This window comes from Mastigoproctus giganteus, chromosome 10, assembly GCF_048544385.1.
Source record: "Mastigoproctus giganteus isolate SK-2022 chromosome 10, ASM4854438v1, whole genome shotgun sequence".
Lineage (NCBI taxonomy): Eukaryota > Metazoa > Arthropoda > Arachnida > Uropygi > Thelyphonidae > Mastigoproctus > Mastigoproctus giganteus.
The window spans coordinates 227,743,985-227,770,984 of record NC_143584.1 but is presented as its reverse complement, the minus strand read 5'-3'; the positions used below and the strand labels follow the sequence as shown (position 1 = coordinate 227,770,984).

At 38.0% G+C, this 27,000-nt stretch overlaps 1 protein-coding gene across 1 annotated transcript; it reads left to right on the top strand.

The window, feature by feature from the left end:
* Positions 1-21,591, top strand: LOC150080008 (TNF receptor-associated factor 5-like). Its single transcript, XM_090383444.1, has 7 exons — positions 1-25; positions 770-795; positions 2,974-3,051; positions 4,110-4,166; positions 7,076-7,336; positions 17,674-17,886; positions 21,480-21,591. The coding sequence occupies exons 2-7, from the start codon at positions 787-789 to the stop codon at positions 21,492-21,494; spliced, it is 633 nt and encodes a 210-aa protein (XP_090239570.1). The 5' UTR covers positions 1-25; positions 770-786; the 3' UTR covers positions 21,495-21,591.
* The last annotated feature ends 5,409 nt before the right edge of the window (positions 21,592-27,000 follow it).

Here is a 27,000-nt window from a genome sequence, read left to right as displayed (position 1 = left end):
GATGTATAGTGCAGAAGGAACCGTTGTATGTTGTCCATAAATAGGATTTGTGATTTTTAATTAAACGCTTCATAAATACCTATATAACATAAAGATAGAATGAGGGACAGTAATAGTTTATTCTCGTGTGTTTTTATTACTTTTTTTAATGGCGAAAATCGAAATATTTTTGACATTTCGTTGAGAGGGCCCTGTTAGCTTGTTAAGCCTAAAATTACGTCCTTAAAGTAGCGTCGAAGAAAGGTTACTTATGATAATGTCTACAAAAATTAATTACTTTTAAGTGTTTAATATTAAATGCTTCTCTGCCTTTACAAGTTATTTAGACCTTATAGTTGTATGTGCTTGTTGATGACTCTGCTAATATCGCTCTATGTATGATAGTTCTGTGGCGATAGTTTAATTAGTCAAGATAATTAAAATGAATTTCTGTAATTCAATAGAAATAATTCAGTTACTGCGATTATAATACTTACTGAATTTATTATCAGCAAGTTGTACTTGTACCACATTTAATTAAGAGCGTTTACGTGGCTATTGTGATTTGCGTAGGAAAATATTCCCTCCCCCCATTTCTTATAACAGTGTATTATGTTTTAACTACACAGGGAGAGGGTAGGTTAATTTAATTTTGTTAATTTTTTTAGAATTTAAAGTAAAGTTTCCATTAAATTTTTAGTCTACGGGTATTTTTGTTATTTGGATTCTTCGATAAAGCAAAGATGTAAATATTAGGTGCTGTGTATATAAAGTGCTCATATATTTTCAGGAACTCCGTTCAAGAAGATGTACGAGGTAAGGATTCTTCCTTTTTTTAATTTTTAAAATCTTTGGATAGCCAGAAACAATGATAAAATGATAACGGTTTCTGTTAACAGAGCTAGCGTGTCAACACATTTGTAATTCCAAATGTGTTGGAATTAATTAATTCCAACACATTTGGAATTACACAACTAATTCCCCTCCCAGTGCATTAGATTAGATTTAGCCCAAGGCAGCACGATGAAAGCGAACCACGTTTGGGGGAGGGCCTGTACGGTTCAATTTACACCTGTCCCCTTATTAATTATCGCTTGCAGTGGAAGACAATTTTTTTTTTTTGCCAAAAATATGGTATGAAATAAACAGAAACATGGAAATTTTTGGAGTAGCCAAGGGCCACGACAGAATAATAAATTACTAATTCCAAAAATCTATTTACAGGAGAAATTTTAATAACTTCTTAAAACTGGAGAGTATAATATTCGGCAGAGTTGAATTCTGATTTTAAACAAATCTGGACTGAACTCCGGATTATGGGTAAACCTTTTCACTGGCGGGGATGGCAAAATTCGGGATGGATTCAAGCAAAAGACGTCAGGAGGTGTACCCATAACGTTTTCGAGCTTTACTTAAATTAGCCATCCAATTCGTTGCCAGTATCATTTTCAATCGATAAAATAGTCAAGGGGCTCACATCTGGTGAGTATGGGCTTGGCACACCCAGGGTCCTGAGCTGGATATCATCATTCTTTTCTTTCTTGGTGATTCCTTTCTTTCTCTCTCTCTTAGGGTAACCCGGGAATTTTTTTTTTTTTTTTTTTGTTTTGGCTGGTGCAGCATAAGCCTTAGGCTTCCTTGCACCATATGGCTAATAATAATGTTGTTATAACCAGTTCTTGAGGCAGGCATCTTTGACTGCACATCATTTTTTATAAGTCTAATTAGAGAAACTTTTCCTCAGATGTCACAGTGGATGGAAAAGTCCACACAACAAACAGTTCATAGGCCATAATGGGTAAAAGGTAAGGTTTCCAAGGAACCTCCTCAGAAAAACTAGAAGCTATTAGTTTCACGCTTTGGTTTTATCGGCAGCTTCCGATTTCTTTTATCAGCAACTTCCTGTCACTTACTTCAAAAGAAATAGGTTTGCTGTGGATGGTTTCAATAAAAATACGGGACATGCGCATAAATAAAATAATAAATTCTCACTGGGAGAAGGTAGATTGTAGTAAGCAATACCAATTAATATATAATGGAACTAAAAAAATTGAAAAGTTTATCAATGTTTGTATATGAAAATCTTTCATATTCAAGCAAATGAAGTATATTTAAAAAAACCTCAGTAGAGAATAATCCCCTCCCCTCCCCCATATCCAATTTTATTAGAACCCTAAATCAAACTCTAAAGTCCAGTTATAGGACCGAAAGAAATAATCGGTCTATATATTTATTAAACAGTTTAGACCACAAAATCCAATTTTATGCCAATCCAAGTAATGGTTTCCATGCTGCCAGAAGTATGGTGTTTGTAGACAGCAGCCATGAGCGCTCATTGTTGAGACCGCACGGTCTGAACACTACGGTTCTGACAGTGGGGAAGATGTCCCACGTGGTTTACAAAATAGATATCGCCATCCTCAAGAATTATTAGCGAGTTGAACTAGGAGAGTTGGAAAAGAAGCTTCCTATATCTAAAACAAAGGTAATCCCTGTTGATTTATAATTTAAAAAAACACACGGAGAGACAGTTGCCACAGATTCAGTGCAGGAACTGGTGTGTTCATCTGTCCATAGAAACTGAAATTTCACTGAGACAGTTGAAACTTTATTATTCTGGTTATGTTAGATTAATAAAGATTACAGGTCCACCAACAACCAAGTCGCAAAATATATTAAAACTCTAGAACACAACTGGAATTATGATAACTGAATGTAACCCAAAATTAAACTAACAAACGTATAAAATGATAAAACTTATTCAGTTAGAATACATCGGACATTTATATGTCCGGTGTTTGCTCAATTTTTTTTTACGAGACAATAACCTCAAATACTGGATAGTCCGGGTCAAAATCAGACGCATGGCAATGACTTTTTCAAAATAATAAAAGCGGATGGAATATGCGATTATTGGTCTAATTTAATACTATCTTAAATTAGTACAATTTAAACATAAATGTACGCAACTAATGAACTTTTTTTGTGCTTCAGGACGTGGAATTTGGAAGACCTTTGTTAGAAGCTGGACGAACAGAAGATGCAGATACTGTACCCAAGTCGACCACGCAGGTATTTATAAATTATTTAATTATATTTTGCCCCACTTTTCAATTAAAACTTCTAACAATCCATTTTGTTATTCAAGTTACAAACCTAAAGTGGCCATACACTTGGCCACGTTATTAGGTCACCTACCCTTTCATGAAATGGACTACTCCTTTAGTAACAGCAGAGGCGTCCAAACTTATTTTCGGGCCGGAACACATCAAACGTTGAAAGTTGTCATTCTCAAGAACAGTTTCTTATCAATAATTATGCATTTTTGTTGTTGGTCGTCGTTTAATATTTTATGCGTAACTCTAACAACATTCTTGTTACGTTTATAAATATTATTATTACAGTATAAACAAACTGGGAGGCTCAAGGTCATTTACTGCCATCTTCTGCCCTCCACGCCTTGACGTGGGGTTGGGAATGTGTTACGTTTCACATTAAGCTATCCAAGTACTGTATATTATAGCTAAGGCAGGGGATCTTATGTTAAGTTGGTAGGTACATCTGAAGCCCATATTCATATACCATAGAGAATGGAGGAGTAGACCGGGCAGATAAAGAATCTCTTAAGGATGATCTCAACGGCAACAGTTGTGGTAAAAGCTTGGTGCAAAGCTTTTACCACTCTGCAGTGATTCATGCAGCTTAAATCAAAGAACTACCATGATAGCCTTTGTCATTCAGTCGTCGCTGTGAAGACTTCCACTAACTCAATGTCAGTATAGCTTCCGCGCTGTTTTATTATCACTTGACTGTCCTATAATTTAAAAAAAAAATTCTGTGTGGTCCAGTTCATCCCCAAAAATTCTGTTGAGTTCCAGCCTACTCAGGGGCCCACATTTGGTGATTATTGGCTTGGTACACCCAGGGTCCTGAGCTAGATATCATCATTCTTTTCTCTCTCTAACTCAGAAAATTTTTTTTTTTTTTTTTTTGGCTGATGCAGCAAAAGCCTCAGGCTTCCTTGCACCATATGGCTAATAATAAGTCTTACCCAGCAGTAAGCTGGGTTAGATCAACACATTAAATATAGACATACACATAATGAGCTTTTTCTTTTTCTTGTGTTTTAGAGTGTGGAAGTTGAAAGATGCCCTCCAAAAGTTCCCCCACCCAAGCTAGAACTGCAGGTAATTATCCGCTACTTAGCGAACATCTTATTATTTTTGAATTTAAGATTTCTAACAAAATTACCATTTTCTGTTGAAAGTTATACTATTTTAGCAATTAAAAATATAACGAACTGCTAGTGAGGATATTAGTTGTATGTACGGTATTTATTTATATCTAACATTTTTCGCAATCCAATCATCTCTTCCCATTATTAATTAAATTGAATATAATTTCACAGTAGTAATCATGGTGCTTTTCCATAATATTCGTAATTGCTTAGTTACTACACTGAGTGGACAGAAATCAGGGGATACCTACCTAGCAAAGGGGATGCCCGGTTAAGGGCAGTCACACGGCGAGGCATTAAGTTCACGAAAGTGTACCACCGGTATTTCCATCCATGCTTGCTGCGCCGCTGTCCATAATTCCGTCGCATTCCTGGGTGGAAGATCCAAAGTTCGAATGGGCCTTTCCACAGCATCCCAAAGAGGTTCCACAAGATTCATGTCTGGTGAACGGGTAGGCCATTCCATGGTGGTAAAATCTGCGGGATGCTCTTCGAACCATGTTCTAGTCACCACTGCTCTGGGGAGGAGCATTGTCCTGTTGGAAGAGTCCATTGCCCAGTGGGTGCAGAATGACCATGAAGGGATGCAGATGGTCTGCAAGGATTGACACGTAACCTAGACCGTTCAGAGATGCGTCTAGACGTACCAGAAGTCCCAACTTGTGCCAGTTGAACATTCCACAGACCATTACCGACTGTCCACCTGCCTGAACAGTTCCTTGTTGATGTGACGGGTGCATAGCTTCGTGCGGCTTCCGTCAGATGCACACCCTCCTGTCCGCTCGAAATAATTGAAAACTGGACTCATCAGACCAGAAGACCAGTCTCTAATCATCCTATGTTCTTTCGCCCAGTTGAGGCGTAGAGTCCTGTGTTGTGGTGTTAACAATGGGACTCTGGTGGGTCCCACCGTTAATACCTCCCTTGTTGAAGTCGGCGGCTCCCATAACCTATTGCGGCTAATGATCGCTTGGTGGAGATGTTTCTGGCACTGCCCTCGTTGAAGTGGGCGGTGATTTCCGCCACTGTCGCTCTCCAGTTGGCTGAAACAACGGGAGACAGAAAGGTAGGGATGAACGACGGCCACGTTCATCCACTACCTGTCTCCGCCCACAGCGCTGTCCACGATGAGATTTTATTCCGGAAATGGCGTATCGATACACTCTTGATACTCTCCCATGGGGATAGTGCAATTTCTGTACCATCTCTGCGATAGGGTGACTCATGTGTCGAGCACCCACTATCATCCCTCTTTCAAAGTTGGTTAACTCACGACGTTAATACTGACATCGAATTACTGTCTACGTGGATGCAGTATACCTATATAACTGCCAAGTGGTGGGTTCGTCCACCAGCGAGAGGGGTGACATCGTCGCGTTGCCCAGAAACCAGGTATCTCGTGAATTCTGTCATTTCAGTGTATTCTAAATGCTTTGACATAAAAAAATAATTTTCTATTGTATGTTATTCATGGTTTAACATACTCTTCCTTATCCATAACATAAGTTTTGTTATGAATACTAAGATAATATAAGGTTTGTTTAACTTGGGAATGTTAATTTGCTGAATTAATTTGCTGGTCGTCTTCTTTTCTGTTACCTTTCCTAAGCATCTAATTTTCATTTTTGAGGTAAGTCTCTTCCTTCTCCTCAACTTTCTATTCTCTTTTTACCTTCCCCTCCCTCTCTCCCCTACTTTTCCCACTTATTCCTATTTCAGTTCTCAAAAGTACCATCAGGATTTTCAGGTAATCCTGCAAGCTCCAATAAGAGTCTGGTGCACAGTCCCTGGCGCGCCTCCATGTGGCTAAGGATGGGGTTCAGGGGCGGGAGACGAAGCCACCAGGTGTCGGCATTCAACAGACACACACACACTTTGACATCCCCCGACTTTAGCATACGCCTTATAATTGAAACTGCGGTGTATAGGGAAACCACCTGAAAAACAAAAATACTTTGAATACCCTGCACAAAATATGGCATTACAAACCGGCGAAGCTGCCACACCGCTAGATCCTACGCCGCAGTGTAGATCTTCGGCTAGAAACATGGCGTTTTAGTGCTGATTGACTCCCTCAGCCGACGCCACCGTTAGATAAAGCCTGATCACTGCTTGTTTGACGTCATCATAAGTGGGCCATAAGAAGTACATAAAGCGACATCGCTGCACAGAATTGAGAAAAGCGAAAGCAGGAGTTCAGTGTAAATCTACTTTATTTTCTGTGCAGAATGGGAGCTAATTTATGTTGCAAGGGACAATACGAAAAATAAATAAATAAAAAACACGTTCTGTGTTACAAAAATAAGCACACTCGTGGGGCCATTAATACCAATATTATTAGCTCACGACTGGAGAGCTGTACATAGCTAAATGAATCAAGACAAACTCAGCTGGTCAACGAATTTCTGCGAAGTGAGAATATTTTCGAGATGATCAACCCAATTTCCAGTTTAAATCCGGCTGAGCGTGTCTGGGGTGCTTTAGGCAGACGAATTTGAGCGAAGCTACTTTCTCCAAGAGGTCCTACCTCTCCTTTTCATGGTCCAAGATTTGCTGTTGATGAGGAGTGCGATTTATTGCCATAAAGCCTTATCACTAGTCTTGTAAGCATCAGCTCTTTGTGAGAACTGATTGGGTGTCGGGTGTGGCACATTCTTCTGTTAATTCATAAATCTTATACTACATCTTCCATGAAAGATTCGATAGAATTTAAAGTATGCATTTTGCTTTGTCATACTTTATTGTTTTAAATTTAATTTTGTTTATTTTGTAAGCGGTTATGATTGTCTTATCTCTGTGTTTAAGAGTGGAAATATTTAAATCTTCGATGGGCTACTTCATTTGTTTCTATTCCTGGAGGTACGCGAAGTGGAAAGAATAAAACTTGCCGAAGATCAGCGTTTCATTTGGGAAATCCGGAACTACACAAGCAAGAAGAAACTAGACAGGAAGAGTAACTCATATCGCCTTGCTGCCCCTGTGTACGCCGATGGTTACAGAATCGGCATGGGAGTGTATCTGAACGGTTTCGGTCATGACATCGATTCTTACCTCGCTGCTGGCATGGTCATCTGGGCTGGCGTTTCGGACGAGATGCTGGACTGGCCTTTCAAGCTGAAGGTTCGTATTGCTTTTTCTGATAACCTTTGCATAATTATGTCAGCCTCCATAGTTTAATTTTTTTAAAATAAGTAATGATAAATGGAGAAACAGAAGAATTGTTAAAATTTAATATCTCAACTAAATTAAAATGAGAACTTGGGTCATTTATTTTTCACTGCTTTAACCACTTTGGTTAAATACCATCCACGCATAAACAAGTCTTCAAATTTTATAATTGGGAGTCTTGTTTATGTGTGGTTGGCATGACTGCCGTATAAATGTCCTGATATTAGCGCTGAATTGCTGGTCCCAGAGTGCTGATATTAAATATAATTTTTTTCAAATTATTTGACAAACAATTTTTCAAAATAATTTTTTAAATTATTTATCAAACAGTTGAAATGATCTTTGAAGAAGTTGCGATAATTTCGAATTATCATTAAATCGACATAAGTTACTGAACTGTCTGCAAACACCAAAACTGCGTCCCTTTCCGTGAAGTTTTAATAGCTGGAAATGGTCATCTGCAATTGAGGGAGTAGGGTGGATTGAAGAATACATTGACAACGTTCCGGCTCGCACTGTGGTATTAGTGAGGCAACTTCTGAAGAAATCATTGTGGAATGTGTAAATTCTTCAGGTGAAGGGGTAAGAGCAAATAATTAAGTTCAATTTTAACTTAATTGTGAACTTATTCTTGGAACTATCCAGTCGTAATTTTTAATTTATAGAAATATTTATTGCAATAATAATACAAATCGATACATTGCAATATTTCCCTTCATGGCCACCAGGCCAGGGGTTAATAATGATAATAAAATATGCAAGAGAAATGGATGAATAATAATAAACAGACAACATTGATAAATTGAATGTATGGAAATAGATATGTGGATGTATAAAAGGAAATACAGCTCAAAACTCAAAAGTATATGAAAAGTTAATAAGCTATCTTCATATTGTTAGCTTGCGCATTAGCCAAGCTTTGAGGAGAAGGATCAGAAACAGGGAAGTACAATTCAAGGATGCGGCAACCGTATTCCCTGTCACAAGCAACCTTATTAAGGTCGGCATCCAAAGACTGGGCACATGAAATAGCGAAAACCTATCGGATAGATGAAGGCGGCTGAGATGTGGGCACAGAGTTGGAGTCGCTCTAAGGGAAGGCTGGGGGAGTCTTCAAGAGCACGAGTTCCAGAATGATGGTGCAGATATTCTGGCACCATCATTCCGGGACTTGTGCGGTGTAAGGCGTTTCACCCTAATCAGCGTTGGGAACTGGCCATTTCAGTAGTCCTTAGCTGTGGAGGAAGTTCGTTTATGGCCTATTTTAAAAGCCAAAATCAGCAGAAAAAAGTGGCCTAATTGTGTTAGGCCTAAAGGATTCCCATACCTCTATAGCACATAAAAGCGGAGAGTATACCGTGCTTTTTATTCTAGTAGACGTTATCTCGAGTTCCCTGCTGGGGAAAAATGAATGTGTGTTGCAAGTGCAATTGGTGTTACAGACGGGGCAGCAGGTCGTTTAAAAGTCATATAAATATTTTATAACACACTTTTTTGTAGTTATAGGATAATTTAGCAGATCATTAGCATGAATACTAGAGATCCAAGACTGGAGCATAGGAACTCTACTTTTAGTGTAACTATTTATCTCGTAGCTCTGTCCGTTCCTGTCATATGTGCCAATTATGTAAAATATCCTGGCTGGCAACTTTCGCCAATTGTAGGGGTTTTCTTTGTAGGCTAACTCGCACACCTTAATTAAAATGTGAAAGCTACCATCCTTGCCATAACCAAAAGGGTCCCTGCTGTTGTTATTCTCATATCCTAACCATATGAATATCATATCTATATGTTATTGCCATATCACGTTACTGTCCACAGTCAAAGGCGAGGCGGCGAAGTCAGTAGGGATTATTCTCTGGCTAGCATCTGCCATGGTCGCCTGAGCAAAAAAAATTGAAAAAAAAAAAGTTTTTATTAGAAAAGAGTACAGGAAATATAGTGAAGAGAGTCAGATTTCGGGAATAAAGTACAGGTGGACCATAGAGTAGAGAGTCCACCAAATAATGGTAAGCGACCTTCGCATAGACCAATGCTGTCCAACCTATAGCCTGTGGGCCGTATTCGACCCGCGAATAATTTTTAACAGTCCGCGCGGAAAGTGAAATAAAACAGCATTTTAGAGAGAGAATCGATTTGGAGTGTTGTTTTTGATCAAAGGTGGACTGAACACTATTTCTTCATTGATTGCCCACGAAAAAGCAGTGTTTGGTTTGTAAGGATACTGTGTCGCTTTTTAAAGAATAAAATTTAAAACGACACAGATTCCAAGCAAAAATCTTAGGATTTAAAGGAGTGTTGTGAAAAGAAAAGTGTTCGAAGTTACAAAACGAATTAAGAAAATGACAAAACACACTGAAAACGTATAAGTCAAGAAATTTATCCGCTGTAAGTGCCAGTTATCAAGTTGCACATTTGATCTCTTTCGAGAGTAAACCATTCGGTGATGGTGAATCTGTTGAGCGTTGTTCGTTGAAAGTTGTGGAAGAAATTTGTCCGGAGAAAAGAACAATGATACAAGACATTTTGTCTCTACAAACAATTATGCAAAAAAATAGAAGATATCGGAAGGAATTTGTTCGAAGAACTTTTGAAAAACATAAAACAAATGAAATATTTTAGCGTGGCACTGAATAACAATACTGATGTAAATGACACGGCCAAACTCCTCATCTTCATACGTGGAATTAATGATAATTTTGTACCAGTTGATTTAGCTGATCTACAGAGTAGGCACGAAACAACTGCAAGTGAAAATCTTTTTGAAAACTTTTGCCAATCTATTGAAAAATTAGGATTAAATATTAAAAATCTGGTAGGAGTCAACACTGACGGTGCAAAAATGATTGGTGATAACATTGGGAAGAATAACCAAGAAAATGGTATCGGAGCTGAACTTCAGATTGGAACTCACTGCAATTTGCATCAAGAAACTCTCTGTGGTTGTTTCAACTGTAAATTTTATAATATCACATGGAATTAATTTCTAAAAGGAACTGTTTCAACAGTTCCTTTTAGAAATTGAAGCTGAATACGAAGGTGTAATTTTACCTAGTGCAGTGCGATGGCTCACTCAGTAATGGCAAAGTTATGTCGTTTCCTTAAACCCCGTTCTGAATGAAATTAATATTTTTATGACAGAAAAAGGAAAACCATTAAAACAACTATCAAATATGGAGTAGATGTTTGATCTTGCAATTCTTACAGACATTTCTTGTAATTCAAACGTTCGTAATTTAAAACTACAAGGGAAAGGAAAATCTGTCTCCGATTAGTATGGTGACATCAAATCATTTCAGAATAAGTTATTTCAATACCAAATTGAGCGAGACAATATAGTTCCTTTTGAACGTTGTATGGTGCGAAAAGAGAAACATATTTCCAAAGAATCATTGCTTCTCGTTATTACAATTACTTTTTGATGGGTTTGAAAGTCGATTTTCTGGTATAAGATCCCCTGAAAAAGACAAGCTTGTTTGAGAATGCATTTACTTCTATGGCTGGAAACTACAATCCCGGCTTGCAACTTGAATTGCTGATCTTCAAGCCAACACATGGTTCAAAAATAAGTACCGTATATGGACTGCGAAAATAAACTACTTGAATTCTACAAGGCTTTCCCATCTGGAGATAATCCGCTGATAAAAGAAAAGGCCATGGAAATGGCTAATTTGTTCTGAGCAGTGTATGTTTGCGAGCAAATTTTTTTACGCATAAAATCAAATAAATATTTAAAAAAAGAGAAACAGAATAACAGATGAGCGTCTATAAAGTATTTAAGGGCAAAGACATCATGCTACGAGATAGAATGACTAATATGTAGGTTAGTGCAAATGCATCATTTTAATATAGCTATCTACCAAAGTAGTTAAATTAATTAATTAAATTGGCATCGTTTTGGTTATATCTCATATTGTGACTGCCTTCACGAGTTGCCATGGTATACTACATCGAATAAATAACTTTACCAGTGGAGAAGATTAATTAAATTAATTAATTAATTTAACTACTTTGGTAGATAGCTATGTTAAAATGATGCATTTGCACTAACCTACATGTTAGATGAGCATCTTCATTCCGGATTGAGAATTGTTCACAAATTTTCAACTAAGTTTTGAACAATTTCTTTAAAAATATCCAGCGTCAATCAAATGTTAAGTATTGTACTTAATTTTCGAATATGTTCGAGCATTAAAAAGCAAAAGTCATATTTTTATAATTTTAATAAAATCCAAAAAATAGATCACTGACAGAGATTTGTTGCACATAAAAGTAATGGGAATTTGCATTTTTTTAATATAGCCTGAAAATAGAAAACGGTAACATGAAAATAGAAACTTCCTTTGACATGTAAGAAGATATGGAAAAGGTAATACTAATTTTCTCGAATCATGGCCGCTAGGGGGGTGATTGTGTCCGGCTGTCTGTATGATATGCTCCGTAAACTTTTCTTGTTTTGTGTGTTTTTTATTTAAAGTATTAAGTTCCTATTAGTGCCACCACATAAGGATAGGCCCTTGGACTGCCAGGTGCAAGTACTGTATTATTTGAACGGACAACAGATAAGTATTAAATGAATTTCTGCATGTTCATTCCGCTACTCCATACAAGCGCTTTCAGCCATTATCTTGTAGTTCAACTTATACATGTGTCCAACAGACACTTGACCTTGACCAGGCATTAGAGTTTTGCCTAGCCGCTCTGTTCTTCCCTCCCTACTTAGTCCCCTGCTCCCTGTGGATTTCACTGCAGGGCAACTAAGGCGACCGGCTGGTCACAGTGCCTATTGCTTGCTAAACCACAACTGTGGTGATATTAAATTATCTAGTAAAACTACAGTAACTGAATTCAATATGACAAATACTACCTCCTGTCAAAATTCGAACGTCTGCACCATCTGTGGGACCAGCTCTGACCCCATTGTCCAATGTATTGAGTGCAAACAATTAATATGCAATGACTGTACACATTCTGACCTGAAAAAATTAAATAAAAGTCGGCGGAAATCATTCTGTTGTGATAGATGTCGACTCAGAAATTCTCAGAAAAGCCCTATAACTGTTGCAACGCCAAACAGCACGGAACCTGAGTCACTTTCCTCCTCTTCGGCTAACAAAGTTGAAATGCCGTACTCTAGTACATTTGAGACAAATATCATGCCAATAACTAGAAATACCGACTCTGAATCGTACATGGATGAAGCCTCTGATCCTTCTTTGTTGTCGCATCAAATCTCAGATGCATCAACTCAAACACATATATCTGTGCTGTCAGAAGATCTCAGCGCTAACTCCTTCCCTACGGAAACTCTGAATCCAACCTTTGGTATTCTGCAATCAACTGAATTCCAGGAACTACTCTTTAACACTATGCAGAAAATCCTCATTCAAACTCATCTAATCAGCGCACCTCATACTGCAAACTCTGAAATTCTCCTGGATTCTAATACACTCAATGAAGGAAACAGCGAGCTATACACGGAGATTTGTGGTATAAAAACAATATTAGCTAATCAACAGGCTGAAATTTCTGACATTAACGCCCAAATTAAAAATCTCACATCAGTTATGTCTTGCCACTTAAGGGAAGCTAGGAAGAATTCTGAACCTACTCTCGACACCAATGGGCTCAAAGTGAATACGAATTCTTCATTAACTGACGATACCCTCAGTACTGAGACCAGATCTTCACCTTCCACCGGCCTCAATAGTTCTACTGCTGCAAATATTAATTTGCCCAAGCCTGCTAACATTCATGATTCAAGTCATTCAACTGAGCAATTTATTGCCAAACAGACTCTGTTAGATGATTCTTCTGATGTAAATAGAACCACTCCTCCCACCTACTCTCCTCTGCGGAACAGTTCTGTCTGTACTTCTATTTTACAAGCTCAGAGTCACCAAGCGGAATCCTCTTCAACATCAGTTAAGGCAACATATGCAAAAATAACTGCTGCCACATCTAATGAGGTCTGCAAACCTGTCTGTAGATCTGCCGCCACAGTGAGTAAACCTGTTTCTGATTGCCAGTCTCAAATATCGCACCAAAGATCAAAACAGAACAAACCGTCAGAAAATATTAAAGCATCTATATCTCAAGGTACTTTCTCCAAGCTTCCAGCCATAACTCATCAAACACAGAATGTAACTACTGCAGAAAAATCTCAGTTACTCAAACACAAGTATAATATCACAATTATTCCCACAAAAGACCGAATTTTTCTTTCTAGACTTGGACCCTCCACTAAATCTGAAGATCTTATCAACCTAATTAAAGAAGAATATGGTTTCGGAGTAGATGTCCGTTCTCTGAAGACACGATGTCCCGCCTACTCATCTTTTATAATAACATGCCTTCCATCACAAACAGAAAAAGTGTTGAATCTAAGATCCCTTTTATCAGGGGCTCTAGTAAAACGCTTCACGGACAGACCATCAAGGGAGTCCAAAATCTCCTCTCCACCGGCATAGCAATCAGATACCCTGCTATCTACACATACTACGCTCTCCTCTCGTCATAGAATCCCCAGATCCCAACTGTTCAGTGTTTACCTTCAGAATTGCAGGAGTATAATTAGCAACCTAAACCACTTCAGAGCAATCCAAGGCTCACATATTTACGACATTTACCTGCTCACTGAAACCTGGCTCTCCATTGATATTGATGATCAGGAGATTATAGATGGACAATATACAATCCATAGAAAGGACAGAGGATCTCGTGGAGGCGGAGTAGCTATTATACATTCTAACCATATACTCTGTGAAACTGCATCAAATTTCACAAATATTGAATCAGTATACTGCCTTCATCATCTTGGCAAGTTAAAGGTTGCTTTATTTTCCACCTCCCTTAACTAATATAGACCTCCAGTACTTAGAAAGCTCGCTGGAATCAATCTTCCCACTAATTCAATCTGCCGACATAGCAATGGTTTTGGGTGACTTTAACTGTCAAATGGCCAATTTAGAATCTTCTTCTCCATCACTGCAGACTAGGGCTCTCTTTAATATGCTTCACAGCTATGGTCTGGAACAAATTTGCAACTTTCCAACCAGAGAAAATGCCTACCTCGACCTAATATTTTCCTCTACTCCTATAGATGTTCACACCGACAACCCCATATTTCACTCGGATCATTCACCAATTACTTTTGACATCACAGTGACTTCTCATAACTTCAAATGCAGCTCCCGTACTCCTCGATTCAATTTCAGAAAGGCTGACTGGCCTCTGCTCAACCTAGCTCTAAGAAACGTAGACAAGCAGCTCGCTGACGCTATGGATGACATCGATGTGCTCACCAACAACCTGATTAACTGTGTCCATTCAGTTATATCTGACATTGTTCCTCAATCCCATCTTACCGCACGCTCTACCTACCCGCACTGGTATAATAGTGAACTAATACGTAAAATTAAATCCAAAGAATTCTACAGAAACAAATATAAGCAAACAGGTGACAGTCAATACTATGAAATATTCAGCCAACTCCGCAAAGAAGTGAAAACTCTCATATTAAACTCCTACAACATGTATACAGAGTCAGTTCAGGATAGTCTGCTTACTCACAGAGATATCAAACCATTCTGGAATTTCATGAAGCATAAGAACATAACCAGTAGAAAGTTACAACTCCGAAACGCAGATGGAATTCTCTTATCTGACGAATTCAGTATTGCTCAAGAGTTTGCCAAACACTTTTCTAGAATTCAAACAAATGATACATTGAGACCTGCCTCATTTCCTGACTTCACACCTGTTAAAGATGATATCCTCATTAATCTCTTTATCACTGATGAAGATTTAAACTCGGCATTAAAAAGCATGAAAAATGACTATACTAGAGGCCCAGATGACATTCCAGGCCTATTTTGGAAAAGGACTGTCACTACATTGAAACCCCTCATACTGCGGATCTTCAACCTGTCTCTCAGGCTGGGGAAGTATCCTAAGCACTTTAAGCAGGTCAATATAGTTCCTATTTTCAAAAAAGATGATAAAAATGACGTATGCGATTACAGACCCATAACCTTGCAAAACAGCCTGGCTAAACTCTTCGACACAGCAGTGCACAAACATCTCTTCGAATTCTTCAAGCCTTTTATCGATCAGAATCAACATGGTTTCTGCAGTGGCAAGTCAGTAGTCACAAATTTACTTCCTTTCTGGCAATACACCTCTGAAGCTCTTGATAACCACCTACAAGTTGATGCAGTCTACACAGACATATCTAAGGCATTTGATAAAGTCCCGCACGAACAACTTCTGGAAAAACTTAAGCTATATGGCATCCGTGACCCTTTGCTCTCATGGCTACGCAGCTATATTACGCATCGTTCCTTGAGCGTTATCATCGATCAAGTGAATCGATCAAGTGAACTCAGACTGTTTTATACCAATAAGCAGAGTACCACAAGGCTCTCCCTTAGGTCCTCTTCTCTTCATTGTTTTCGTAAATGATCTTCCTTCTTTCATCTACACCTCCAATGTTCAAGTTGCTCTCTATGCAGATGATCTTAAGATCTACTCAGCAGTGAAGGAGACTACCGATTCTCAACAACTTCAATGTGCTCTATCTCTCTATCTCTATCTCTATCTCCGAATGGCTTGTCTGCTAACCCCTCGAAGTGCAAAGTTATCTCTTTCTCATCTTGCAGATCTCCACAACTAATGAATACGGAGTATAGTATTAACTCTGTGATCATCGAAAGGTGTGACCAAGTTAACGACTTAGGGATTCTCTTTTCCAGCAGTGCTAAATTCGATGCCCATGTCCTTAAAATCACCAGCAAAGCATTCAAAACACTGGGATTCATCAAACGGAACACATACAAGTTCAAAAACTACAGATATGCGGTTATCCTTTATAAAACTATTGTTCTGCCAATCCTTGAATTCAGTTCACCCATCTGGAATCCTCACACAAAGACTTTAACTAACAAAATTGAAGCAGTCCAAAAAAACTTTATCCGTTACCTTACGTACCGCAATCCTCTATTCTATCACTCAGTGTATTATGAATCGCTGTGTGATTACTTTCATCTAAGGCCTCTGTGCACCAGAAGAGTTACTGCTGACATCGCCCTCCTAGCCAAAGTAATCACTGGAATTTATGAAGCATCTGATATCCTGAGTAAAATAAACTTCAATGCTCCCTGTAGACAAGTCAGGAACCTTACACCGTTTCGTCTTGACTCTGCCAACACGGACTTAATGAAGTTCAGTCCACTGAACAGAATCAGCAAATCAGCAAATGACTCTCGCATTGACTTCTTTGACAACTCCCAATCACTGATGAACTCCATCCACAAGTTTGCCTCTTCACTTAAACTGCAAAGTGACTAGCTCACATCTAATTATTGTAGCTTATTATTTGTTATATTATTTTTCTATTCTCTAACGGATTAATTATTACTTGTTTTACCGGTAACTTAACTTAATACAATCCTCTTTTGTACATATGCTTTTATTGTTTGAATCTATATCAATGTTTATCGTCCTGTAGGATTTCACATTATTGTTATTATGTTTATTGATCTGATCTCAGATACACTGTTAATGGTTACCTGTTGTGTATCTTTTTATTAATAAAATAAAAATAAAAAAAATAAAATTCCGTGCGGCCCGCGAAACAAATCGCACTTTGAATATGGCCCCTGTAGGGGTAAAGGTTGGACATCGCTGACATAGACATACAGATTAAACCCTTCTTTGTTTTTATGCAACTAATTTGTTCCGCATGTCTTTTAGAAAGCTCGATTCGGAGGAGAATTTGCGACTCGCCCAGTCCCATAGGGTGAATGTTCCTTTGTATATATTTTCACTTGTTTCATCGATGTACTTGTGTTTCCAAAATCTTTCGAATACTTTTAAATTTAAAATTTGGTTAGTAGATTTACTAAAACTACCTTAAAATAATATTATTATTATCAGTAAGTGGAAACTTAGTCTTCTTTTCTGGAGTGTGACTGTCATTCTCTGAATAAACTTTTTTCCCCTTTCGCAAACTACATCTGCCATCTTATTAAAATAACACTGCTTTTAATAAATTCGCTGTCACTGAAGAAGGGTATATCGTTCCTTCAATTTGCCCCGATATAACTAACCCTGCGGACCTCATGGAAGGATCTCGAGCAGCATTTTCGGTATCTGTTCTAGGGGGATGTTTATTTTCTCCTGTAGTGCTCCTTGACGTAAAATGTATATCTGCCCGCGTTGTTATTAAATCATTCCAATTGAGTCCTTGAACTTTTTTTTTCTGCTTTAACTCTCGGCACTCCCCGCAGGTCAAGATCCTCTTGGCGGATCAAAAAACAGGAAGTGACAGCATCGAAGCCGTTATCGATCCACGACTGGACGGAAAGGAGAAATCTTACTTCAGACGGCCGACAGACTCCCGGAACTCTGGCTGTGGGTGGACGAAACTGATACGGTTTACGAATCTGGAACAGGAGGACAGCAAGTATCTGGTGAACGACACGCTCATCTTTATTCTAACGGTGAGTTTGCTGCACGGTGTTCACTCTTGCCCTTCACATTTATTGCTGAAGGTCGTCTTCCTCTGGATTTGTTTTTAGTATCTATAGTTTTACATTTCGGGGAAAAACCGAAATGTAGTCCTCATCTACGAAGGGTAAAACTACATTTCGGTTTTCCCCCACTGTTTTAGCAGGTCAACTTCTGGGTGACCCATACCCAGTGCTGCAGTCGTAAAATTTGCAGAAGGTGTACTCTAAAATAAAATAAATTTTCTGTTTATACTCCGGCACGACAACCAAGTCAGTAGAGTTTACAATAAATCGTCAATACAAACATTTATCGTATTTAGCAGTCACGGACTTGAACCTCGGTCCACTCAAGGAACGCGTGCTATGCACTCTCGCTCCTGACCACTGGGCTACGTCAGTTACGAAAAGCACAGAGTATACTCTGCATATCAAGAGAACGCATGCAATGGGTATATGTAAGAAATTACCTGGTGACCCTAATATAAAGTTTGGTTTTTTGTGTCAGTACTATGGATTTATTTCGTGTTAAAAATGGATAATTTGAACTTTAGGATTCAATTGGTAAGCATAGTTTTATGCTATTAGGGTTCTCTATTGAGTATAACAAGTATGCCACAGAAAGGGACATAATGATTGAAGGAGCGGCAACTGAAAAGGTGGAGTCATATACTTATCTGGGACAAGTTATTAGCTGTAATAATGATAAATGGCTGGAAGTCAAGAGAAGAATAAATTTTGGATGGATAGCATTCAGGAAATATAGTCACATACTGAAGAGCAATATCCCAGTTTGTCTGAAACGTAAAATAATGAACCAATGTATACTCCCCACCATGACTTATGGAAGTGAAACTTGGGCACTCACCAAAAGAATGGAAGAGAAGCTGAGAACTACACAGCGATGAGTGTAACGAATTATATTGGGAATCAGACTGTTAGATAAGAAGAGAAACATGGATTAGGCAGCAAACTCAAGTAAAGGACATTCTTATCAAAACTAAAGAACTAAAATGGTCTTGGGCAGGACACATAGCTCGAAGACATGATGACAGATGGACTAAGAAAACAGAATGGTACTCAAGAGGAGCTAGAAGAAAACCTGGAAGACAAAGGCGAAAAGACAAAAACTCATGAAATTCATGAGTTTTTGGGTAGTAAATGGATGGCCAGTGCTCGAAGCAGAAGTTACTGGAAAGTTGCTGGAGAGGCCTTCAACCTGCAGTGGATTGAAAATGGCTGGTGATGATGATTGAGTATCTGACAATTTTCTTCTCATTACTTTTGTCTATAGTCACCCCGCATAGGCGCCATTCCTTTGCCCGACCGCCACAGTTCCATCCTCGCTAATTTGACTGGGGCCGTTTCCCCCCCCCCCATTCCGTGACCTTGTACGGGTGTCGCATGGAAGCATGTCGCATTGGAGCTATCAATTTCGCCGTATTGTGCCTTGTTCAGGTGTTCACTTCTTTCTTACACTTACCGTTGCTTAGTAGCAGTAATGCATGTTGTTGTAGCACGCACGCGTCGCAAATTTTCACCTTTCGCATAAAGATCTTCTGTACGCACATTTTTTGCCAAGATCAGCTGCCAGAACCTGAACTGATGAGCTGTTTTCTTGGACTCCTTCGAAGATTGAAGAGGATTCAAGATAAACTTTTCCTTTGTCTCAGTCTCAATACTTTTAGACTAAATTTGCACTAAGCATTTACTTTGATTTTGGTTTAACATGAACGATAAACAACCCTCTGCAACTGAGGACTTTCCTCTGCTGCCATCTTCTGGTGAGATCTGAAAACTTCTGAATCCTCAAATGATACTTACTCGACTACCGGAAACAACTATTGCCTCTCAGAAAAGTTCATCTTCAAAAGTTGCCAGTAATGCTGTTTCACAATCTACTCTTGAGAAAGAAATTCAGAAGGGTCTCCCTTTGAGTAATAAATTTGGAATTGCTGGCGCAGATGAGACAAATAATTTAACAAACGCTCAGGCAAGTGATCCTGGACGGGATGTTCTTATTTTATACGACAAAACTGCAAAAATAAGATGGGATCTTTCTAGTTTCCTTTCTGAGGAAGCAATCTGGATCGATGGCTCAATTTGGGGATTGCTTCGTTTTCTCCTTATAGAGAACGAAAAGCTAAACGCCCTAACAATGAAATTACTACAGGTACCAATTTTTGGAGTTATAAATAAATTTTAAAGTATAACAAATGTGTCTTGTTTGGCCCGACAATCTGTTCGTTGAAAGTGTTTATACAGACAAACCTGTGGGGGGGGGGTTATTTTTATGTTTATTATTACTTATTTTATTTTTACTTTATTTAAATAATTTCCTTTATAAATATCCTCTTTTTATTTCAACCTGTTCCACAATGCTATAAGGGCTTATTTAATTATTCCCTGTACTCTACTGTGCCCCCCGTTTAGTCCCCTCCCACTTTACACCTGACTTGTTTATCTCCCAGAAGATTCTAGACTCTAAGGGGGTCTCAATATTTTTTTTTCCTCCTCTGGATTGGCTGAAGTTCAAAATGACTGACAGACTCTTAAGTACCAAAACATAATATTTATTGACAATATATATACATTTCCAATCAATAGCTACGATTGACTGTGAACTTGAATATGTGTAGCTTTGTTAGGCAGTTAGGCTTTATCTGTGTATATCTTTGTAATTCACCACTACAGAGTATTCATACATATAGATATACATATCATTATTTTCTTCGTGTGTCTCATCCTTGGGTTCTAACGGATCTAAGAGTCATTACATCTTATGATCCTTACATGAGTTTTCCGACCAATCAACTGTCCTAGAATTTTTTAGAAAGGCAAATGGAAATTCCTGTAATTTTGGAGTTTCTAGATCGTCTTTGTGTTTGCCCATCTACGCCCTGTATTGGCCTTGATACACCTGTCGTTAATTGCCCCCGTGAAATTTTAAAGTGTGCACTTAAATATCATGAATACCTCCATTACTGAGCTCCATCTCTATCTTATTTATTTTTGTTTCAGCTCATTGTTCTTTAGGGCGAAATGTTAACTCTGATCTGAGCTCATTAACTACGGTCTGCTCCATCAGTGTTTCCTATTGTATCGCGTGTTCGAAACGCTTCCCCCCCCGTTGCTACGTTAATCTTCCTCTTGCTTAAGGTAATAGGCGTAACGAGCACAATTAAACCTTGACTTATCTGAATTATCCTATACAATTTCAGTTATTAGTTTTTTGACCATATATATTTCAAATTGGTTGTCTGTATTAATTTTCCTTAATAATATTTCAATATCAATAACCCTCAAATTCTTTTTTTTTTAACAGTTGTAAGGAGTTTTAACAGTTTTAACAGTTCCTTATAAACCTACATTTAAAAAAAAAATGTTCTTGTTTTATACTCCGGCACGACCACCACGTCAGTGGAGTTTACAATAAATAAATCAATACAAATGTTAATAGTATTTATCAGTCACCGGCTTGAACCCCGGAAGAGTGGTGAGGAGTGTTGTGCAACCACGCGCCTCACCACAATTTTTGTATATAACAAAAGTTAAAATTCTAATTTTGATTTTATTTTATTTTCTAGATTGAAGAATCCTAACAGAACTAACTTCCTCCAGGTTTCTCCAGTGAATGATGGTGATAAATTCTACACGATTGCAATTTGTGAAGGAATTATGTTTTCTTGTAAATGGCCTGCATTGAAGTTAATTACAGGCCGAATCCTGGAAATTAAGTTTAGTAGAGAACTTAAATGTGAATTTCTCCACTTAACCTCTAGAGGCAGAGGAAAGGTCGTTATTGGAAAAAATCTATTACGGATAGAATAAAAAATACTATGCTGCATCGTAAAAAATGCATGTCTTAACCAGTTTACACCCAATTTGTGTAATATTCGCAAGCAAAATATTAGTTCAATGATATTAATATCATTGAACGTTATGTAAATTTGTATATATACTATACTCGTATATTTGCATAGATTCCAATTTATATTGAAATGAATTTTTTTCCTTCATGTAAAAGAGTACTTCAGGTATTAACATTAAGAGATCTGGAAAAGAGTAACCTTTTTAATTGGAAATCGAATTATCTTAATATTCCATAATAGCCCAGACAAGCTATTATAAGGAATAGCTTAATAGCCCAGAAGAGCCTTTCAAATAACGCCTACTATTGCCCCATCTTGATTTCATGCAGCGTCCTGTACTCTATTAGGACCCCAAAGAGTTCAATTCTGTTAACAATATTTGTGATTTTTCTACTTTTAAAAAAAGTAGAAAAATCACAAATATCGAGTTAGTTTATTATTAATTCATACTGATCAAAAATTACAAGTGATAATTAAACATCGTTTATTTTTTAAGTAGTTTTGATACATATTTTTAAAAGTATATTTTTTTTATATTGGCAAAAAACAAACAAACAAAAAAACTGAGCTGCAATTATATTTCAGACGCGGCATGGGTTTGTTAAGGGGGAATCTTGTCTGATCAATTTGATTAGATACTATGAGGTGGTTACAAAGGAACTGGATGCAAAAATTAATTTTTATGTCATATCCTTGTATTTCAGGAAGGATTTTGATATTGTTGCACATAAATTAAGGGAAAGTTACTGATATGGTTAAATGGATGGCTAAGTGGAAGAAGACAGAGTGGTTATCACTGGGCAATGTGGACTCCCTGTGGTCTAATGTTTTCAGTGGAGAGTTCAGTGTTTTCAATATTTATTAATGATATTGATGAAGGTATATCAGGCTTAATCTCAAAGCTTGCAGATCATTCAAAGTTTGGCAAGGTGGTTAACTACAGTAATTGGGTTGAGCTACTGCGACGAGATCTAGGAAAATTGGGTCGATGGACTCAGAAATGGCAGCTGAAATTTATTTAACATTGACAAATGCAAGGCACTGCATATGGGTAGCAATAATCCCAGAGTAACTTATCAAATGTGTGTTTGATAAGTTACTCTGGGATTATGGAAATGACCCGGTGTATAATGAATTGAAATGATTTAATGATATGAAAATAAACATCATTTTGCATTTCGGAGACAGAAATGATTAAATAATTATCATTAAATAAATGAAATGAATTAGTTAATTTTAATCGGTTTTAATTAATTACGATATTAATATCGTAATTTATTAAAATTAAAAATTGCCCATTAAAATTGTAATTGTCATTCGAATAAAGATATGGCAATATTTCTTACAGATTACGTCAGATAAGTTTGACACTCATATGTGATGACATAATATTGCATCAGCTGTTACTTTCAGCTATATAAGCACCAGTACTGTAGCTAGAGCTTTTGCAGCACAGGGCGGTCCCTGAGTTTGCCGCCCCTCTCTATATGAGAGGGACGGCAAATTTTTAATTGTTATACACTGCATAAACGCATCTAAAGGGTTAAGCAAAAAACTAATATAATAGGGGCCCGCAGAAATATTATTACCGGGCCCTAAAATCCTGTCGATGGCCTTAGCTGAGACGCAGCCGCCGCGCTATGCGTTTTATTTTTAAGAATTTGAATTATAGTATGATAGGGAAATGTAACGGTTTTGTTATTTTTATATTTTATTTATTTTAGTTGTAAGTATAGTTGTTAAAAACTAATTATTAATTAAGTAATAAAAACTTACAAAGTTAACATAAATAAAAGAATCGTCGAAAAATAAAATTCTCTCTCACGTAAAAAGTGCCGCCGTGGGAGAACCCCCCTGTCTGCTCCCCTCTAGCTACGCCACTGATAAGCACGCTCTGCAAAAGTTTGTCATTTATTGCTTGTGTCAGGATGGCGAGTTACGTGCAGTTGACGCCACGAATAAAGAGTTGCTTTAATAAATAATAATAAATTTTCTGTTTATACTCCAGGACGACCAAACCGGTCAGAGGAGTTTACAAGATACACAGAATACAAGAAACAGCACCGTATTCAGCAGTCACGGGCTTGAACCCCGGTCACTCAAGGCACGTGTACTTATGCACCCGCGCGCCTGACCACTAGGCTACGGTGGCCTTTTTTTTACGTGAGGAAGGATGATCTTCCCGTCATATTGCTTATAGATAGATTTCTTTCCAAACTCAAGAATACTGATTCTGCTGATAGGAAAAAGGGAAATGAACGCAAACGAGTCTCTACGCCAAAACAGGATCGCGTTCTGAAGCGCTTATGCATTAAAAACCGTAAAGCTTCTTCTTGTGATTGAAAAGAGAACGTAAAGAACATTTGGAGTGGTAGCAAGTGCAGTAACAGTCAGAAGACGCCTCTTCAAAAATGGACTTGTAACCCACCGTTTTAAGAATAAGCACCTCCTCACACAAAAAATGAAAAAGGCCCGATTAATTCGTGTAAGGAGCATGTCAAATGGATCCCCGAGCAGTGGAAGTCAGTTATTTTTTCGGATGAGAAGAAATTCAACCTGCATCGCTCTGATGGTGACAAACGATTCGCCATAGACGCGAAGAATACCCTCTAGACTGGTGTCTGCAGTGAAATTCCCAACCAGCCAAATGATATGGGGGTGCACTTCGTATCACGGAGTAGGTCACCTGCAGTTTATAAAAGGTTTCGTAAATGCCAATGGATACCTGACTATATTGGAGTGCAAATTGTTGTCAACCGTTTGAGATCATTTCAACCTGCCAAGTAATTGCATCTTTCAGGACGACTCTGCTCCTTGTCATCGGGCGAAAAGTGTAAGTAGACACTTTAGCTTCATTTCTGTGTTAGAGGTTCGACAGTAACGTGTTTACATTTGTTACAGGTGAAAAAATGGTTGGAAGAGCGGTCCATTACAACTGTTAGCTGACCAGGAAACAGCGCAGACCTGAATCCTATAGAGAACTGTTGACATCGTGTGGAATCTGCAGTTACCAGAAAGAAACCAAAGACCCGTCGTGAACTTCATGAAGCCATAATTGGTGTTTGGAACCACGAACTATCAGTTTTTTATCTTGAGAAATTGATCTTGTCAATGCCTCTACGGTCTGCTAATCAGGGCCAGAGGCGGTTCAACTAAATATTAGTTTGCACTGGTAAACTGAACTTTTCATTTTGTTTTCCATTTAAAATGATAAACTGAAGCAAATTTTGATAACATTTCAACCATAATTGTCGTGTTTACCAAAACTTGTATAAAGGTTGCAAATGCTCATTTTGGAATATTTTAAGAGCGCCTGTCACATATTACTTAGCTTTGCCTTACGTATTTATAAATATCTTTTGTTTATAGTTTTATTTGTGATGCTAGTCGTAATGTAACATACCATCGCGAAAAAGGGTTAGAAATGTGAAATTCCTAGATGATGCACTTTCTTTGAACACCAGTGTACATTAGCACAAATTATTTATAAATACAAGTAGGCTCTTCGTTTAGCATGCAGTTCGGCATCAACTTGTTTGAGAGAGAGTTAATTTGGAGGCGTGAGAGGTTCCGTTCTCAGCCTCAGATGGCAGGTGGGGGACATCACTTGGACACAGATATCATAGGGACAACGGTGGAACCAGTTCGGCCTACTAATGCATGTAATTGCGTTGACGCAATTTTCTGGATGCTTGTCCCTGTTACTTGTAGGGCTTTTATTATTGGAAGCGCCTGGGCGGGTAGAATTTTGTTGCAGCCCTACAGCCTGTTATTCTTTAGCTGCAGGAAAGAAATAACTGGATAGGTGGTGAGGCGTACCATTGACACACGTCCGAGAAATCAGTAGAGGAGATTGTGCCAACCTGCATTTTAATAGTGTTGAAGTGCTCCGTATGAGGATAACTTGGGGAAGATGTGGGACCTGAAACTGAGTGGTCATGTTCATGATTGTTTGTTGGGTGGGAAGGCGATGTTTTTGGGTTGCCCACTTCAGTATCCACTATTTACTGGGCTTCAGACTAGAGGGTGCAGCAGAGGCCCAGATAAAGTTCAGAGGACGGAGTATAAAATGTAGAAGTGCAGAATTTTATGCGTTTTTATTTTTCGATATCACCCCGAAGCTCGGTACACATATTTCATTTAATCTGCAAAGAGTTCCATCCAAAGAGAAAAATAAAATTTTCAGGTTGGGCAACAAACCAGGCATCGCCACCTGTTTTAGTTCACCAGCTTTAAAATGAATTCCACAAAGATGAGACTTGAAGTTTCTGGACAAATAGTCACTTGGGGCGAGATCTGGCTGTGCTTTGTGAGGTTTCGAAACTTTTTTTTTTTTTTGGAGTTAGAGATCCATTGTGCTTCCATTGCATGCGTTTTAATGTTTGGATTCAGCATCATAAAAAAACTAGTCAAGTTTCATTGCCAGTCACCAGACGAGATAAAAATCCATCTGGATCAGCAAGAATTAATTTTAAATTCTTTTTTTTATGACCCAAATATTTTCCATGAATGGAAATGTTTGTGGGAACCCATCTTGCACAATTTGTTTAATTCTCAATGCTCATGTATTATTGCTCCAAATCTTCCATGGGAAATTGTAAGTACTTGTTCAAGTTCAGACACTTTAATTATTCTCTTTTCTAAAGCTTTTTCTTCAACGATGACAATTGTTTCAGCCGACCTGACCTTGAACTATCCTCAATCGATTCTCGTCCTCTTTGAAAAAGATTTGTCGATCATCTTGCAACAGTAGCGTAACTGGATGATACGTCCACAGACAGTCTAGACATTCTTTCGTGGATTTATTTAGGCATTTCTACCCTCTTGGTTAAAATTTGGTTACTGAAGGCTGCTTAGTTTGCTTCACCTACCAACATAAAAAATTAAATTATAGAAACCGTATAAAAATATTCGTATTTTTCCATGTTATTTTATATGATATCAAGTTATCGAAATAACCTATTCCATAATTTCATGAAACCGCTCCCAATGGACTGGTTTCATGAATTTTTATATTTGAATCTATAAAGAGTTGTGTAACAACTCCAAATTTCATTGAAATGAAACCTCCGATTATTATATATTTTTCATAGCTTGCTTCAGATACAACATACTGTATATTGTAGCTGAAGCACCGGATATTATATTTGTTACCATCCGCTGGCTGGAGTCGTCATCATCAGCAATTTTCAATCCACTGCAGGATGAAGGCCTATCCATCAACTTTCCAGTTACT

What these genes read in the sequence shown, in the direction of transcription:
- LOC150080008 (XM_090383444.1), top strand. An exon ending in CACCCAAGCTAGAACTGCAG is followed by an intron (nt 4,167 to 7,075) that starts GTAATTATCCGC and finishes CTATTCCTGGAG; the next exon opens with GTACGCGAAGTGGAAAGAAT. An exon ending in ACTGGCCTTTCAAGCTGAAG is followed by an intron (nt 7,337 to 17,673) that starts GTTCGTATTGCT and finishes CACTCCCCGCAG; the next exon opens with GTCAAGATCCTCTTGGCGGA.